At 35.7% G+C, this 18,008-nt stretch overlaps 1 protein-coding gene across 2 annotated transcripts; it reads left to right on the top strand.

Annotated features, from left to right (window-relative positions):
* Window positions 1-6,876: 6,876 nt before the first annotated feature.
* LOC137198248 (major histocompatibility complex class I-related gene protein-like) lies at window positions 6,877-13,144 on the top strand. Of its 2 annotated transcripts, none has more exons than XM_067611965.1 (6): window positions 6,877-7,027; window positions 7,507-7,773; window positions 9,173-9,451; window positions 9,659-9,955; window positions 10,577-10,678; window positions 10,972-13,144. In XM_067611965.1, the coding sequence occupies exons 1-6, from the start codon at window positions 6,979-6,981 to the stop codon at window positions 11,019-11,021; spliced, it is 1,044 nt and encodes a 347-aa protein (XP_067468066.1). In that variant the 5' UTR covers window positions 6,877-6,978; the 3' UTR covers window positions 11,022-13,144. The 2 variants fall into 2 exon arrangements, with proteins under 2 accessions (XP_067468066.1, XP_067468065.1); XM_067611964.1 differs by having other exon boundaries at window positions 6,884-7,027; window positions 11,535-13,144.
* The last annotated feature ends 4,864 nt before the right edge of the window (window positions 13,145-18,008 follow it).

The following is an 18,008-nucleotide window of genomic DNA, read 5'->3' as shown; positions in this document are numbered from 1 at the left end:
AATAAAATGACCAGATAACAAAATACAATATACTGAAAATATTCTGTTGAGTTTTAAAATATTGATTATTTCAAAAGATTTGAACTTCATCTATCTACTATGCTTTTAAAGTACCATCATTTCTTTAATCATATGTCTTCATTATTTTATAGAAGTGTCACAGTTTTATCACAAAGTAAATGCTTAATCATCCCTTGGTGTAACAGTTTCTGAAAGGGAAAAAGCTACTTTTTAGTAGGATATCAACTTTTAGCTAAGATTTATTTAAAGCTTAACATTGAAAAGTGAGTCAGGAAACAACTGGGTCTCTTTTTTATAATTTAAGGTGTTGTTATAACTGAAGATAGGAATAGTTCATCACAGCATTTACTGTTTTGCCAACCCATTTGAAGTAATTCACAACATGCAAAGTGTGTCTGGTCAGGTTTCCGTTTCATTTTCCTGCATTCAGCCCTGAAAAAGTATGTGATGTCATGTTTCTGATGCAGGTAATAAATATCAGTCAGAGCAATCACAGACTGTAGACAGCAGGTGAGAGCAATGCTACAGTTTGTTAGTGATAGTCTGGTACTAAAAACGGTGATGAAACACACTAGGATAATAACATAATAACTTTTTTATTTCCAAACACAGTGCAACAGTGTTTCATTTGACCAACTGAGCACATCTGCCTGGTAAAGTTTAACAAAGGTGAACTCTGACATGTGAATCTGCTAGGCAAGGCCTCTATTATTGAAAAGCAAAAGCAGAAAAAAAAAACAGCACAAAAGGAGTGAAACAGCAGTGTATCAGATTTTGACCATCATTTATGTAATCAACAATGTTTGCATGTTGAGAAACCAAACAGAGACATTGCGCCAATGTAAAATAATAGACAGTATTGAGAAAATTTGGAAAGATAAGATGATCAAAATTATTAAACCCATTTCAAAATATGGATTACAAGCTTACATTACAAACGTATAAAAGTACAAATATCTCCCTATATAAAGCATATAAAGTGTGTGTGTGTACATATATACATATATATATATATATATATATATATATATATATATATATATATATATATATATATATATATATATATATATATATATATATATATATATATATATATATATATATATATATATATATATATATACGTATTGTTTATTATAAATGTCTAATTTTAAATTGTATATTTTGTATGTCCTTTCATGTTGAGAGTTGTGTTTATAAGTTTCAATTGTTAAAAGCACAATAAAAACTGTTAAAAAAAGAATTGGCAGTGAATAGACATTAAAATCTGAGGTATGTTAAGCTCTGCAGTAAATGTACAGTTTATGAAAATTATGCATTTATATTTTAAAATAGAAATATGAATGCTAAAATATAAGTTACACAACTGTTTAAAAACATTATCACGTTATCTGAAGATACAACATGGCAAAAGAGAAACAACAACAAAATCCCCTTCATCTTGCTTTGAGACAGATGTTAGAATAAACTCTGTGTTGGAGGAAAGACTGTCAACAGTGTGTACCGTCAGATGTAATGACCAATAGAAATTATAAATAGCTGTGCATCATGTGTTACCAGGAGTAAATTCAGTGTGTTTTGCCAGAAGTTTAATAGCATGTAGTAATATGAGTAGCTGTTTAAAGTACAGAATAAAATTGATTATTAAATGTTAATTAAAGTGACACATGGTGGAAACATAAATAGTGACACAATTAAGAAAGTGTAACAGCAGTTCAAAGAAAATGCTCTTTAAAGGACAGAGTGCACCAGCAGGCAAAGCAAGACACACAAGTGTATCTATAATATACAGTATAGCACAATTTATACAATAAGGAAGTTTCAAAGTGCTTTACTAAGAAGGAATTATTTACAAAAAACCTGTGAATGATTCATTACACGTGAACGAGGGCTTAAGAATTCAAACTCAAAGTGAATTTAAAAATTTTTTAATGTTCCATTTTTCCTGCCTGCTTCCAGTAAAGCTCTTTGTCTGTGCTTGTCTGCTGCCAAAGTCCAAAACACATCGGGCATGATGCAATTCCTCACCTAAAGAGCTAATATTGTGTCCAGCTGCACCTTGCCAGAAAATTCATATTTTTAATATTATCTTTCTAAATCACATAACAATTGAAGTTTATTATGTGCAAATATGTAGCAAAGTTGATTAAAATATGTTTGCTGCTGAGCCCCAAAAGACAGAGTAGTCATATTGGTTGTCTTAGCTCAACCCAAGTGTGTTTCTAAGCTGTAGCTCGGTTGCTGCAAATATACTATAGTTTGTTGCCAAGCTATACTAAAACAACAAAGTAGGTGATTTGTTACATGTTGTTTTCAGATACTTCTTTGTGATTAACGCTGAGAGGGGAACAGAGGCCAGCTGGGGAGAGTAATTCTTAAGAAGCAAACTCACAGTGAATCCTCGTTAGCACTCTTCTGAAGAACTTGATATCACTTCATAAAGGGAAGTTGGGTTTCCTACTTCTGCAAAATGTTTATTTCTGCCATTCAGTTGTTTCACTTCTCTTTCTCTCACTCTGTGCTCAGTTTTCATTCTTTTTTCTTTCTCACTCAGTGAGCCTGGAAGCCTGGATGTCGACCCACTGCCAATTATAACACAGGACATTTTAATGCATTACAAACTGTGTTATCCTGCAATCTGTTTATTTGTGCTTTTATATTTGTTAAACAGTAGTTGGCAAAGCAGTTGCTGTTTAGGACTGTTTAGGGTGAGGCCTTTCAACTGAACTTAGTGCCCAGGTTAAATATCCAAATGGATCTAAATTGGGTTTTTTGTGTATCTGTGTCACATCATAATCACTATCTTGACCATGTCTACTGTATTGCATGTTTTAGCTTTCACAGTGTAAAAGGAGAAACTCACTGAGGTAGAAAACCCCAGTGCTTATAATCTCCAGACCCACAGATTGTACAGGTAATATTAAATATAATAATTCTTTGGCAAGCTGCAGCTGGACACATTATTAGCTCTTCAGGTGAGGAATTGCATCATGTCTGACGTGCCAAATTCTGTGTGTTACATGACATGGTGTGTTTTGGACTTTAGCAGCAGACAAGCACAGACAAACCTTTAGCAGGCAGGAACGGGTAAAACTTTAATTTGAATTCTCAAGCCCTTGTTCACATGTAAGGAGTCATTCACAGGTTTTTGGATATAATTCTTTCTCAATAAAGCACTTTGAAACTGCCTAATTGTATGAATTGTGCCATATACATGCTTGCCTTACCTAGGCAAGTAAGTTGTTTGTTACCGTGAAAAGGTGAGAGACTGAAATGAAAACAAAAATAAAAAGTACAATGGTAAATGGACTGCATTTAAATAGCACTTTTTTAGTCTTCTGACTACTCAAAGCACTTTACAACACATGCCAACATTCACCCAATCACATACACATCATACATTGATGGCAGAGGCTGCCATGCAAGGTGCCAACCTGCTCATCAGGAGGAGTATCTAATCATTCACACACACTCCGATGACACAGCCTTTGGGAGCAAGCAGCATCTTGCCCAAGCACACTTCAACATGCTGACTGGAGGAGCCGATTGAAATGCCGATCTTCCCATTAGCGGATGACCCCCTCTACCTCTGAGCCAGTGAACACAAGCTTTAGGTTCTCTTGTGGGGTTACAACATGTAAAACATGAATCCACAAAACAATACTAATGCAGTAGGATGAGGCCCTGCAACAGAAATTATTGTCCAGGTTGAATATCTAAATGGATCTAGAGTGGTTGTTTGTGCATCTATGTCACATCATGATCATTTGACCATGTCTACTGTATGCATGTGTTGTAACCTGGCTCAAGTGGCCATAACAAAAACCATGTCAAAGTTAAACAAAAGGTATTTATTTTAACAAAATAAACCAAATTCAAGGAAATAAGTGGGATAAGTATTGTATGTGATGCATGGGTGGTGAGGGTGTATGTGTGTGTTGAAAGGTGCATGAAAGCAAAATAAATAACTAAAGCGGCATAACTAAACCAAACCAAAACAGGTGCCTGAAGGGAGAAGTGAAAAGCTGCTAACAGCAGCAGAAACAAACAGTCAGAGGAGAGACAAGCTGCTATCTGTGGCCAGGCTTTATACCGGCACCAGGTGTCTCCATTTGTCTCCACCTGTGTAGCGCAGAGCAGACAGACAGATGAATATACAGCAAACCAAAGATGACAGACGTAATCACACATGTATTAGCTGTGTAGCTTCCATGGTGTCAAATTTATAGTTTTAAGCCCTTGTTCACATGTAAGGAGTCATTCACAGGTTTTTGTATTTAACTCCTTTTCAATAAAGCAATTTGAAACTGACTCATTGTATGAATTGTGCCATTTACACTCTTGTCTTACCTTGCTTTGCATACTGGTCTTTTAAATAGCATTTTTTTGAGCTGAGTTGTTACAGTTTTTTATTTTGGCACTTTAACTTCAAATAAGTTAAACACACACACACACACACACACACACACACACACAAATCCTACATTTTCCTGTTGAATCTGATTAGCCAGTCAAATATTGAATTTACTCCGCCTGGTTGCACATGATGCACAGCTATTTCTAATTTCTATTGGTCATTCCATATGCCTGTACGTATTAGTGACAGTTTTTCCTCTTTCCTCGTTTTTTAATGTCGCTATCAAAGCAAGATGAAGGGGATCATGTTGTTGCTTCTCTTTTGCCATGTTGTATCTCCAGGTAATGGAATAATCTTATTTAAACAGTTGTGTAACTTTTGTTTCAGCATTCATGTTCATATTTGGTAACACATTATAATACAGCCTGCGTTTAATTTTGTATAACTTCCCGTCATTTAATTTCGGATCTTCTGGTGTAACTTCCTCGTATGAATCCGTGCATATAAAATACTTATCAGTTGTTACTGATAGTTAAATATAGACAAGATGTCATAATAAGACAGTGAGGAACAAAGGAGTAACGATTGGGGGTTTGGACTTTAATTTCCCATAACTTATGGTGCAACTTCTTCGTATGAATCAGTATATACATATATGGATAAAGTTCATAAAAATCAAATGCTTTTGCCCTTTGTTGTGACAAACATTTTTTATACATGTGAGTTTGGCAGGCAAGCTTCACCCACACCCCAGGGATTTATTATGTTTATGTCTTCGACTTCATTGTATGAATTTGAATAAAAACAAGTTGAGAAATGGGTCTATACTTTTGAAAATTAGCTCATAGCAGGCATGATGGTCCAGCACTGTAGTATCTCATAACGGGCAAACTTACCTCTCTCAAGTGTACAGCTATGGAAGACTTGTCATGGATGAAAAACAGTAATATAATATTATACATGTGTATTGTGTTAATTACACAATAATATGGTATGCATGGAGTTTTAAGGGAGTTATATGTATATGTGTGTGTGTGTGTGTGTGTGTGAGTGTGTGTGTATATATATATATATATATATATATATATATATACATACATACAAATACATTATTCAGCAAAGCACAAATAATGTTGTTTTTTTTAACGAATATTTGTTTCATGCAAATATTTTTAAAAATATTTGTTAGTTAGAGGTCTGTGTGCAATGAGGTGATGAGTAAAGTTTTAACTCAGTAGTCAGCACAGTCGTCTATGATCTGGGAGACTCCAGTTCAAGACCCAGTGTGGGGACCTCCTTCATAAGGTAGTTTATTTATGAACACTTACTGCAACACTTTAATTTTCTAAAATTAAAAGCGCAATAACAACATAAACAGGATTTTTAAGCCTCTTTCCACTTTCATTCAAATACAAATAGAAATACAAATAATTTTGCTGCCTCAACAAATACAGATAAAAATACTGGGCTTTCTGCACATCCCTAATATATATATATATATATATATATATATATATATATATATATATATATATATATATATATATATATATATATATATATATATATATATATATATATATATATATATATATATATATATATATATATACACACACACACACACACACACACACACACATGCATACATATACATACATACATATATATATATGATATGTTATAATGTATAATAATATAATATTCACAGAACATTCACCTCAATTATAAAATACCACAGGGGCAAAGAGAATAACATCAGTGAAGGGTCAAAGCTCTTAATGTGTGTTTGAGTAATTTAGATGCAACTTTGCCCCTCAGACATGAGTGCCTATAATTAATATTTTTTTAAAATAACATTGTATCAAATGTCTGTGTGTAATGGCAGAGCCGTGGCTGGTAGTGATGAACCTACAGAGAATTATCAGCGACCCTGAAACTCCCCTTGGCTTTATGGAACTTTCTAGAGAGTTTCAGCTCATTGTTTAGCTGTCTGGCTAAAACTTTATTGTTTTGGTTCACTCTCAGCACTCTCATAACATTGTTTTTGGCTGCAGCAGGCAGCTGTTTTCAGAGCCAAAGCTCTAAAAAGCCACTGTACACTACCTGCTCAGCACCAAACAACAGACAGACACAGTTAGCTGTAGACTAGCTGGTAAACATAGTGGAGCATTTAGCAGCTAACAAGCCAGATATTTCCCTGGTAGTTGGTAGAGAGCAAAAACAGAGGCACTATGAAACTGCTTCATTGTATAAATTGTGCTATACTGTATATTATAGATACACTTGTGTGTCTTGCTTTGCCTGCTGATGCACTCTGTCCTTTAAAGAGCATTTTCTTTGAGCTGATGTTAACCTTTCTTAATTGTGTCACAATTTGTGTTTCCACCATGTGTCACCTTAATTAACATTTACTAATCAATTTTACTCATGTTACTACATGCTATTAAACTTCTGGTAAAACACACCAAATTTACTCCTGGTAACACATGATGCACAGCTATTTATCATTTCTATTGGTCACTCCATTTGACGGTACACACTTGACAGTCTTTCCTCCACCACAGAGTTCATTCTAACGTCTGTCTCAAAGCAAGATGAAGGGGATTCTGTTGTTGCTTCTCTTTTGCCGTGTTGTATCTTCAGGTAATGTAATAATCTTTTTTAAACAGTTGTGTAACTTCTATTTCAGCATTTATATTTCTATTTTAAGATATAAATGCATAATGTTCATAAACTGATTTTTACAGAAACACACTGAGTACCAAAGTGAAACTGTATTCTTTAACAGTTAAATTGCCAGTCACTGGGAATAATCTTGTATGCCATCAACATACTTCAGAACCATCCACAAAATCCTGCCCATATCTGCCAGGAACTGCTCTAACGAAGCCTGATTCTGATTGTTTTTCTGTTGCATTTGTGTGTGTTTAAAACAAACATTGCTGTTAAAGAGCATTTATGCTAAATCAATCTACGCTAAATATGTATTTATTAATGTATAAATAAAGGTTTAAAAACTAAATTCTTTGGATTGAACAGAAATGTAAAGTCTGTTGTGCTCATAGAATCATATATGAAACATTAATGAAAAACTGTTATTTAAAACTTTGTTTGTCCTACAGTGAAACACTCCTTGACATATTTACTGACTGGATCATCTGGACTCCAAACCTTCCCAGAGTTTGTGGCTGTTGCAATGGTTGATGAAGTTCAGTTGGGTTACTGTGACAGCAACATCACGAAAGCAGAACCCAAACCAGACTGGGCGAAAAAATTCATCAAAGATCATTCTCAGCTGTTGGTGATTTACACTTGGACCTGTGTGTCTCTCCATATGATTCTAACAGCTACCATTGTTGAATTGAATCAGCACTTTGACCAAGCTGGAGGTACATATTTTCTTTTTAATTTTTTACTTCTTTAATGTTTTTTTTGTGTGTTTAAGTAACTGTATCTTAATTTATTTGTGCATCTTCATGAACAACAGTTCACTTGAATACACTAGGTGAATACATGTTAAGCAACTCTATACATCATAATGACAATACAGATAATTTCTCTCACAGCATCTCCAAAACCATCCCCACCACCCCAACTGAAGGGCAAGAAATATGATATTATACTATTAATATTATATACATTTAACATGTACAACATAACATAATATACAGACATGAATATCTTCTCAACATCTAGAGGGGTATCTACACACAAATCTATCTATAAATAAATGCACAGACATTCAAAGTTAGTTTTTGCATGTGCACATACACACCAGAAAACTCATATACAAGCTCAATGCAGTGTTTCCATCATGGTAAATAACAGATATTATGTAAGCAATAATGCACAAAACAAGAAGATAAAAGTGGAGGTAAAAAATGCCATGACCAGTGTTTTCTGTATCAGGAAACCATGGAGTATATTATGGCTCTTATACCTTTACCACCAAGTTAGTTTATGTGTTTAAATTGTTGCACAAAAGAACTTTGTTAGGATTTGTTCTCAGTTTAACCCAAAATTATGTTTGTTTCTCCCACTAACAGAACATACTGAACAATTCATCTTTGTACAAAGCCCCAATATCCCTTGACTTAATTTAAATATTCTTCAAAAACCATGGCTGCATATTATTAAACTAAGCTTAGCAATTTTAATATCCGTGTGTAGTAACACATGCAGAAAAGGACACAATGTCCTGGCTGAGCAGGTGGAGTCTAGTGACTAATCCTGAATAAAACCCTCCCTCAGTGGAATCTTCTGGAGCAGCTTCAGGACAGTCTAGTCTGTAGTTTCTCACAGGAAGAGGATGTTGTTGGACTGATCCACTGGCTGCAGGGTTTCAGTGAATTTAATCTTCAGTCCAGGATCAGGTTTAATCCATGTGTGTTGGTCAGGACTCCACCTTTGGTGTGTGTGTGTGTGTGTGTGTGTGTGTGTGTGTGTGTGTGTTCCTGCAGCTCACATGAAGTCACACCACCTTCAACAGTGTAGATAAAGTGTGTGTTGGTCTCAGTGGAGACAGTGTGTCTCTGTGGTAAAGACAGGAAATGGACTCTGTTTCCCAGCAGTCTCTGCCTCTCTCTGAGTCATCCACACTGTCCAGATGATGATTGGCTGTGAGTTGTTTCCATCCAGCCAATAACAGCAGAAGGTGTAGATCTTCTGTTTTGGTGTGTGTGGATCAGTGTGTCTCTGTGGTGAAGATGTGATATCAACTGATGATAGCTGACTGTGCTGAGATCTCACTCTGGTTTACTGCAGTCTGTGTCTCTGTCTCTCTCTCAGGTGTCCACATTTTACAGCTTATGGCTGGCTGTGAATGGGATGATGAGACTGAAGAGACTACTGGTTTTGTTCAGGTTGGTTATAATGGAGAAGACTTCTCATCATTTGACCTGAAGACACTGACATGGAACGCTTACAAACCACAAGCTGTCATTATTGAACGCATGTGGGATGCTTTCAACACTGGATCAAACAACATGGAGAGCATCCTCACCAATATTTGCCCTCAGTGGCTGAAGATGAGTCTGGACTATGGGAAGAGCTCTATGCTGAGAAGAGGTAGAATCACATGATATGATGTAGTTTTATGGACACAATGATATTTATATTTCTGTTGATGATGTGCAGTAACATTAAAATCAAAATGAACCAACATATAGAGAATTATTGCATATAATGAACTATAATGTGTCTGTCTGTGATGTTCGGTTTCTGTCTTTCTCTCTACCATTATCTGTCTGTCTTGCTCTCTCTCTCACTCTCCAGAGCTTCCCTCAGTGTTTCTCCTCCAGAAGACTCTCTCCTCTACAGTCAGCTGCTTCACTACAGGTTTCTACCCTTACAGAGCTGATATGTTCTGGAGGAAAGATGGAGAGGAGCTTCATGAGGAACGTGGAGAGATCCTCCCCAACCATGATGGATCCTTCCAGTTGAGTGTTGACCTGAACCTTTCATCAGTGTCACCTGATGACTGGAAGAAGTACGAATGTGTGTTTCATCTCTCTGGTCTAAAGGACGACATCATCACCAAATTGGACAAAGCTGTGATCAGGACCAACCGGGGTGAGACTGGAATCAAATGTTACACATGTGAGACAAAAAAGACAAATTTAGTTTACTTTAGTATTCCTTCAGTTCATGCTTGTTTTTGTCTCCTTTTTGGTGCTGGATTGGACAAATAGCCTAAACTGCCAGTTAGCAAGTCAGCTAGATACTTCTGATGATAAATGAATTGCAGAGTTTTGCACCATAAACTCCTGTCTCACAACTGACTGCAAACCATCTTTTTTGGGGCAGTTATACAATGAGGATAGCTTCCTCATCTTGGATTTTCCCGCTCTCTGTTCTCTCAAAAGTCAGTGCTGTCAATTGGTCACAAATTTGTGTGTCAAAGTTGAAGTTGAAGTCTGCAAACGAGTGATTTTGTTGTTAGTTTAGCTTTTCTGTCCTTACTTCAGGTTCTAGTTTGTTGACGGTTTGTTTGTTAACTTGTTTGTAGCTGCTCTTATCCTAAAGCATAGTTTCTTTATCTATTTCATTGTCAGTGAATAAATGTATTCATTTGTTTCTTTGTCCATTTTATTAATATAATTATGGCCTGTCTAGTCTTATTAAATAGATGGATAGATGTACATCAGTTTTTACCTGCTTCTAGTCATTTTTTGTTTGTTTTTTGCTTAACAGAGATACTTACAGATATGACCATCCCCATCATTGCTGCAGTGGTTGCTCTTGCTGTCATCCTTATAGCTGCTGCTGGATTCATGTTTTACAAAAAGAAAAGAGGTGAGAGACCTAAACTGAGAGATGTTCTTATTAAATGTTTTGTGTGCTTAGCTTGACTTTGAGTTAACCAGATTATAAATGTAAAACAAGAATTAATTAATTAATTATTAATTAATCTGAAGCTATCAACAGTGAGACTAGTTTAATGATGATAGAGAAATGTAATAGGCAAAGGATAGAAGAGCAAAATATTACATTTATCATAATATTTATTTAATGTATGTAGGAGAGTTGATATACTGGCATTTATAACTGTGTAAAATTATATTATTTGAGTTTTGTTCTTATTTCAGCCAAATGCCCTCCATCTCATAAGTACTTGTTTTTTCTATGTTTTATCTGATCTGTCATGCACTAATACTAAGGTGTGTTACTGGAAAATAAAGTTAAGTAAATTGAAACATTAATTATATCCTCTGGACATCACCAGTAACAATTTAAAGAAAATTCTGGTATTTTTCAACCTGGGTCTTATTTTCATAATTATGACCATTCTGACTATGGGTCATGCTGAATTTACACAAATGATTTAAAACACTTGTCTCTGAGTTTGATGAAAACTGGTGAGGATGTTGAATTAATGTCAGGGAAATGTTGCTTTAGACTCAGTCTTTTCACATGATATCATGTATGAAAGACAGATTATGTTATTGTGCTGCTGTTTAGTGTGAAGTTCATGGGGTTAGATGCTGCAGGTTGCAAATGTCACATTCAAGTTGATGAGCCAGGTCATTGATTCTGACAGATGCAGCGTTTCACTTGGTTCTGGATGAGATGTCAGACACTGAGCATACCCAATATAAAAGGCAGTTCAGTGCAGGTTAAATGAACTAACAGTGTGTTTCTGACCTTTCAGCTTCTGACAACAGCACTGAGCTCTCTGAGCAACCGAATCCAGAAGCCAGAGTACAGTGAGAGATTTCATGTAGGATGAAAAAAATTAAAGACCGATTATTCACACTTCCAGTTAACCAAAGCTGCCCAGTTGTGTACACAAAATACAAATTGTTTCCTAATTCAGTGTTAAACCTCTGTGTCACATTCTAGCTGGGAAAAAAATCTGATGAGGATGATAGTACATTGAAAGCATAGTAGATAAATTAAGTCTGGTTACCAATATATTCCAAAATATGATATTTTAGATCTAAATCAATCAATCAATCAAATGTGTGTTTTTGACATTGTGTTTTATGTCTCATTATATCATGGAGACTGAAGTTTTCACATAGTGTCATTGTCTGCCTGAATATATACATTTATATTTTAATATTGCAGTGCCCGTTCAAAATGTGCCTGACTATCAGTAGATGCTACAATTTACCGATGCTCCCTAAACACCTCACATGCAGAATATCTGGAGTCTACAATTTTGAGTTGAGCTGAAGTTGATTGGATGAACTGTAGTGCCTTTTCAAAACCTGCCTGAGACATCCTGCACTATGTTTTGAACATACATACAAAGTTCTTGTGTGTGAGGATCAGGAATAGAGCTTAACTCTCTAAACTTTTTCAATTCATTCTCTATGGTAGTTCTTATCACTACAGATGTAATTCCATCCCTGACCACAATGTGACTTGCAATGGGAGACTGTCAGTATTTCTGCCTGTTGAATCCATGTGCAGAAGAGGACGCAGAAGCAACGTTGTTTATGAGGTATTTTTACATATTTCTGAACGTACCTGAGACATCCAGCACTAAGTCTTGAAAGTACATGCCAAGTTTCATTCACAGTTACACATTTCAATAGTAGAGCTTAAGTCTCTTAAACGTTTTCAAGTCACATAGCAACACTATGTATGGAATCCCACCTCTGACCACAGTGTGGATTACAATGGCAGTGTCGCGCTGTCCATATTTCTGCTCATTGACTCCACAGGCAGAAGAAGAAGCATATCACCATTATCAACGTAATTTATGAGGTATTTTTATATATTTCTCGAGAACCGCTCATCCAAACAACTTCACACATCGACATTGCACTTCCTCGTTTCCCCAGCAATCCACCTGCCAGGTATGAAGTAGATTGGATGAACAGTTCTCAAGATATGCGAAGGACAAACCCACAAACCCATACATACAGACAGACAGACAGACAGATTCCTTACCTTATATAGAGAGATATTTGTACTTTTATACGTTTATAATGTAAGCTTGTAATCCATATTTTGAAATGGGTTTAATAATTTTGATCATCTTATCTTTCCAAATTTTCTCAATACTGTCTATTATTTTATATTGGCACAATGTCTCTGTTTGGTTTCTCAGCATGCAAACATTGTTGATTACATAAATGATTGTCAAAATCTGATACACTGCTGTTTCACTTTTTTTTTCACTGCTTTTTGTTTTTTTTGCTTATTCTTTAATAAATAGAGGAGCCTGTCAGATTCACATATCAGAGTTCACCTTTGTTAAACTTGACCAGGCAGATGTGCTCAGTTGGTCAAATGAAACACTGTTGCACTGTTTGGAAATAGAAAAGTTATTATGTTATTATTCTAGTGTGTTTCATCACCGTTTTTAAGAACCAGACTATCACTAACAAACTGTAGCGTCACTCTCACCCGCTGTTTACAGTCTGTGATCGCCCTGATTGATATTTATTACCTGCATCATAAACATGACATCACATACTTTTTCTGTATCTGCCAGTATTCTGAATGCGGGAAAATAAAACGGAAACATAATGTGACCAAACTTTCACAGTGTGTTTGTACTTTCAGGTCTTGACAATAACTCTGAGCTCTCTAATGAACTGAATCCAGAAACCTGACTGCCAGGCACACTCTGCATGCTGTGTATTACTACAAATGGGATGGCAAAACAGTAAATGCTGTGATAAATTATTCACATCTTAATTTATAACAACACTTTAAATTATAAGTAAAGAGACCAATTGTTTCCTGACTCACTTTTCAATGTTAATCTTTAAAGAAAATCTCAGCCAAAAGTAGATATCCTACAACCAAGGTCAAGTAGCTTTATCACTTTCACAAACTTTTACATCAAGGGCTGATTAAGTGTTTACTTTGTGATAAAATTGTGACACTTACAACAAGGAACAATGTCATTAAGAGGGCTCCAAAACTACATACCTGTTTAAATGCAGGTAGCATGTTGGCTCAGTGGTTAGCGCTGTTACCTCACAGCAAGAAGGTCCTGGCCATCCCAGGTGGAGTTTGCATGTTCTCCCTGTGTTTGTGTGGGTTTCCTCTCACCATCAAGGACATGTATGTTAGGGTTAATGCTCCTATAGACTGGATATCTATTGCAGATATCTGTAATTCAGTTCTTCCTAGTCAAAATTAACATTTCAGAGATCAAAAATGCAATTGTGGATATCTGAAATTGAAAGCCCAATACACACGAATGGCAAAAGTGACGTCATTTGTCCTAGGAAGAATGACGTTGTGGATATTTGAAAAGACAACTGTGGATAAGAAGAATGTCATTGTAGGTATCTGAAATGTTCATTTTGAATGTTGAGTTGAATTGAATTAGAGATATCTGCAATACATATCCAGCCACTTATACTTTTTAAAGATTTTTAGATATCCTAAATTTATTTTTGACTAGTACAATAAAAGTTCTAGATAGTAAGATAGTAAGACTGTTGTTGTGGATATCTTTAATAACGATTCTGACTAGTGACAATACAAGTTTGACTAGGAGAAATGCTATTAATGTGGTTCGATTAAATGTTAAAACAGCTTGCAATAATAGTCCTGTCATTGCCCCTGACCATTGGCGCTGGCAAAAGAACTGGAGTTGGTCCCTGGGTGCTGCACTGCAGCTGCCCTCTTCCCCTAATGTGTGTGTATAGGATGGTTCAAATGCAGAGGATCAATTTCCCCACCGGGATCAATAAAGGTTTAAACTAGTTCAAAATACAGACATTGTGAGGACCAATCACAGTTGGGGAATCGCACAGCATTTGTTGCATACTAGGCCCTAACATTTTCTTATTAATAATATCAGGAAGACGATGGAAACAGGTGTTTTGTTGTAAAACTAAGAAGGACAAGTTGTAAAACGGCTTATTCTCTGTGTGTGTGGGGTTAGAAAACTTCTAACAACAAAAACAAACACAGTCCTACGGTGAAACAATCCTTGAAGTTTTACCTCACTGCATCATCTGTCTCAAACGTTCCAGACTTTGAGGCTGTTGCAGCGTTTAATGAAATTGAGGTGGCCTAATATGACAGCAACATCAAGCAAAGAGAACCTAAACAGGACTGGATGAGTAAATTAATCGGGGAAGATCCTCAACGCTGGGAAAGAAAACAGACTCAACTGTATGGATTACCACCAAATCTTCAAAGAAGAAACTGACACATTCAAGCAGCTCCTCAACCAAACTGGAAGTAGACCACAGCTAAAATGTTTTACCTGGTTTACTGTCAAGCCAATCAGATGATGTCAACCAAACAGATGTAGATATGTTAGTGTACTCTTCATCTACACACCTGACTGAAGAACACAGCAGGACTCAACACACACATCACTGAGACATACTGGATGCTGCCAAAGTGCAACAACAGAGGCAAAGAGAGTAACATCAGTGAAGGGTCAAAGCATTTAATGTGTGTGTGAGTAATCTCTCTCTCTCTCTCTACATCCTTTAAAATTTCTTATATCAAAGATGCAGTTCTTAACTGATCACAGTGAGTATTTCATTATGTCATCAACACTGTGCAGATACTGTATGAAGAATTTTTCCTTTGTTGCTCCTCCTGAAACTAGCTACAGTATACTGATATAATACTCTCATAAATATGATGAAAGTCTGTCTTTGTTAAAAACTGTTTGGCTGATTTGGCAGAAATTCTCAGTCAAGTGATCCAGTATAGTTACAAGAAACAGCTGATACTGAGGTTTTACTGTAATAATGATTGAAATTTTTATATTTTGGACTAAAATCAAACATATACTTATGTATAATATGACCACTAATAATTCCAGGTCCCTTTCTATTTGTTATTCTGTCTTTGCTGCTTTCCAGTAAATATTTAGAGGAGAATAGTGAACTCAAATAAAGATGCTGTGGTATCAATATTTTATTTTATTTTGCACCGCAACATATTACGATAAGACACACAGTGTTGCACATCATAAATATGACACCTAACAGGAGAATATGACAGAAAGAGGGTGATTTGAGGTTAGTGAATGCAGAGATTGCGCAACTGGCTGTCACAGGCCTGCGTTATGGTAAAGTCTTAACAACCAAATTCATGTGTATTAGCATGCTAATCGCAAATTATGCTAATCGCTAATTAGCCACCATGCTAGGCGGGCTTTGGCAAGGAGGTTGTACAAGTTACTTCTGTGTCCAGAATGTAAACTCACATGGTCCATGCTGTTTTAAATTAAATGCTGAAGGAATATGTCACTTTAGATAACATATTTTACTCTATTTTAGGGAGTAATATCTGTTTTTTATTTAATATATAGTGAGTAATAGTTTGTACTGTGTATTAAACCTAGAGCACAGTACTGTTTATTACCTAACACCTAGCAAGTACGGGAAAGAAATATAACACTTGACTACACCTGAGTGGGTCATACACAGGTACAGTATGTGCACTGCATGTGAAAATGTCATACCTGCATTTGTGGTGCCATCGTGCTTGTTTTTTAAACTGTTATTCACCACTACAAATTACGTAATATCAGAAGAAAACTTGTAACTATCACTTTTACTTGTGGATGGGGGGGTGGGGTTAATGTAATGAATGCTGTTATGTAACAATTGTGTGCATGTGTGTTTTAGACTTCACTATACTGTAATACACTTCAATAATTGTGATTACAGGTGGATATAGCTTCAGGAGGGGAAAACTTAAGTGTCTCCACCCCCACTGAAGGGACAACCCTAAAAGATTTCACATTGCACTTTAAAGGATTTGTGGATTCCTGCCCTGAGCTGAAGAACAAAATAAAAAAGACTGCAAAGAAATGATGAACTCCTCCCACTACAGTGGCGATGTAGAACATAAGAACAAAGTACCTGAAAATTGTTTTTGTTGTTGTTGTTGTTGTTGGTCTGTTACATTTACAATTTAAACATAGTTTCCTGTTTTGTTCTTGTTTTTTTTTACTAAAATTAATCATTTTATAACTACATTTTGATAGATTAGTTAAGATAGATAGATTAGTTAATAAATATTTTGTTGTTTAAGTTTTATATATAGTTTTATATATAGTTTTTATTAAGTTATACATAGTACAATTTATATAGAATATTTATATTGTATAATAGTAGTTTATATAATTAAGAAGTTACAAATGAAACATATTCTATTTAATCATGTTCAATAATGTTTTCTCATTGTCTGTTCAAAATGTTGGTCTGGTGTGTTGTTAATGACACGTTGCATGTTGTTAGATTGTGACATGTAAGGTAACAGAACCAAACAGCTAAGTAAGGATGGGAGAACATAATCCAGCCCACTCCCTGTTGTTACCATGTACTTATAGAGTAACTAGCCTGTACCTACAGAGTAAGGACTGGAGAACAGTGTGAACTTAATAATACAGCCCGCTCCCTGTTGTTACCATGTACTTATAGAGTAACTAGCCTGTACCTACAGAGTAAGGACTGGAGAACAGTGTGAACTTAATAATACAGCCCGTTCCCTGTTGTTACCATGTACTTACAGGGTAACTAGCCTGTACCTACAGAGTAACAACAAAAAAAATTGCATGCCAAGTGCCTTACATAAAAAAGACATAAAAAGAACATAAAGCATGTAAAAAAACAGTCATGTAACATAAGATGGAAAATAAAACCCACTTGATAACATTAATAAAAAGTAAGAATATAATAATTCTTCTACAGCACTAAGGTGGTATTTAAGTGCAGATGGTAATTGTATGGATTATTGTGATGCCACATAAAACACCAACACTAAAAAATTCACTATACACAATGAAAACACAGTGACTGTCGGATCAACATGTCCAGTGATTTTCACTTAAAAAGAGACATCAGCTGCTTTTGGCAGTATAACAGAGCTGCTGCACTCCCAACACACTGTAAATGTTTTGTTCTGGTTCCAGTTTCTCCCTCAGAGTTCCCTGCTGGTCCTGTTATTGGAGGTGTTGTAGGACTGCTGCTGCTCCTGGCAGTCTGCATCACTGGAGTCTTCATCTGGAGAAGTAAAAATAATGGTGAGGGACAAACATACTTTTATTCATCATGAAGCCATTTTAACTACAAATAACAGTGTAACCTGGCTGATGTTCAGTAACTTGACCTCCAACTGAAGTTACTCTCTTATCTTTTAAAATAAAAGCAGTGGAATTAATACAGTTTTTCTATAAAAC

This window comes from Thunnus thynnus, chromosome 15 (genome assembly GCF_963924715.1).
Source record: "Thunnus thynnus chromosome 15, fThuThy2.1, whole genome shotgun sequence".
Classification (NCBI taxonomy): domain Eukaryota; kingdom Metazoa; phylum Chordata; class Actinopteri; order Scombriformes; family Scombridae; genus Thunnus; species Thunnus thynnus.
This window is presented reverse-complemented; position numbering and strand designations above follow the sequence as displayed.

Coding starts and splice junctions, on each gene's coding strand:
- LOC137198248 (XM_067611964.1), top strand. CDS start 6,979: ATGAAGGGGATTCTGTTGTTGCTTCTCTTTTGCCGTGTTGTATCTTCA. Junction 7,028..7,506: donor TTGCCGTGTTGTATCTTCAG/GTAATGTAATAA, acceptor TTTGTCCTACAG/TGAAACACTCCTTGACATAT. Junction 7,774..9,172: donor GCACTTTGACCAAGCTGGAG/GTACATATTTTC, acceptor TCTCTCTCTCAG/GTGTCCACATTTTACAGCTT.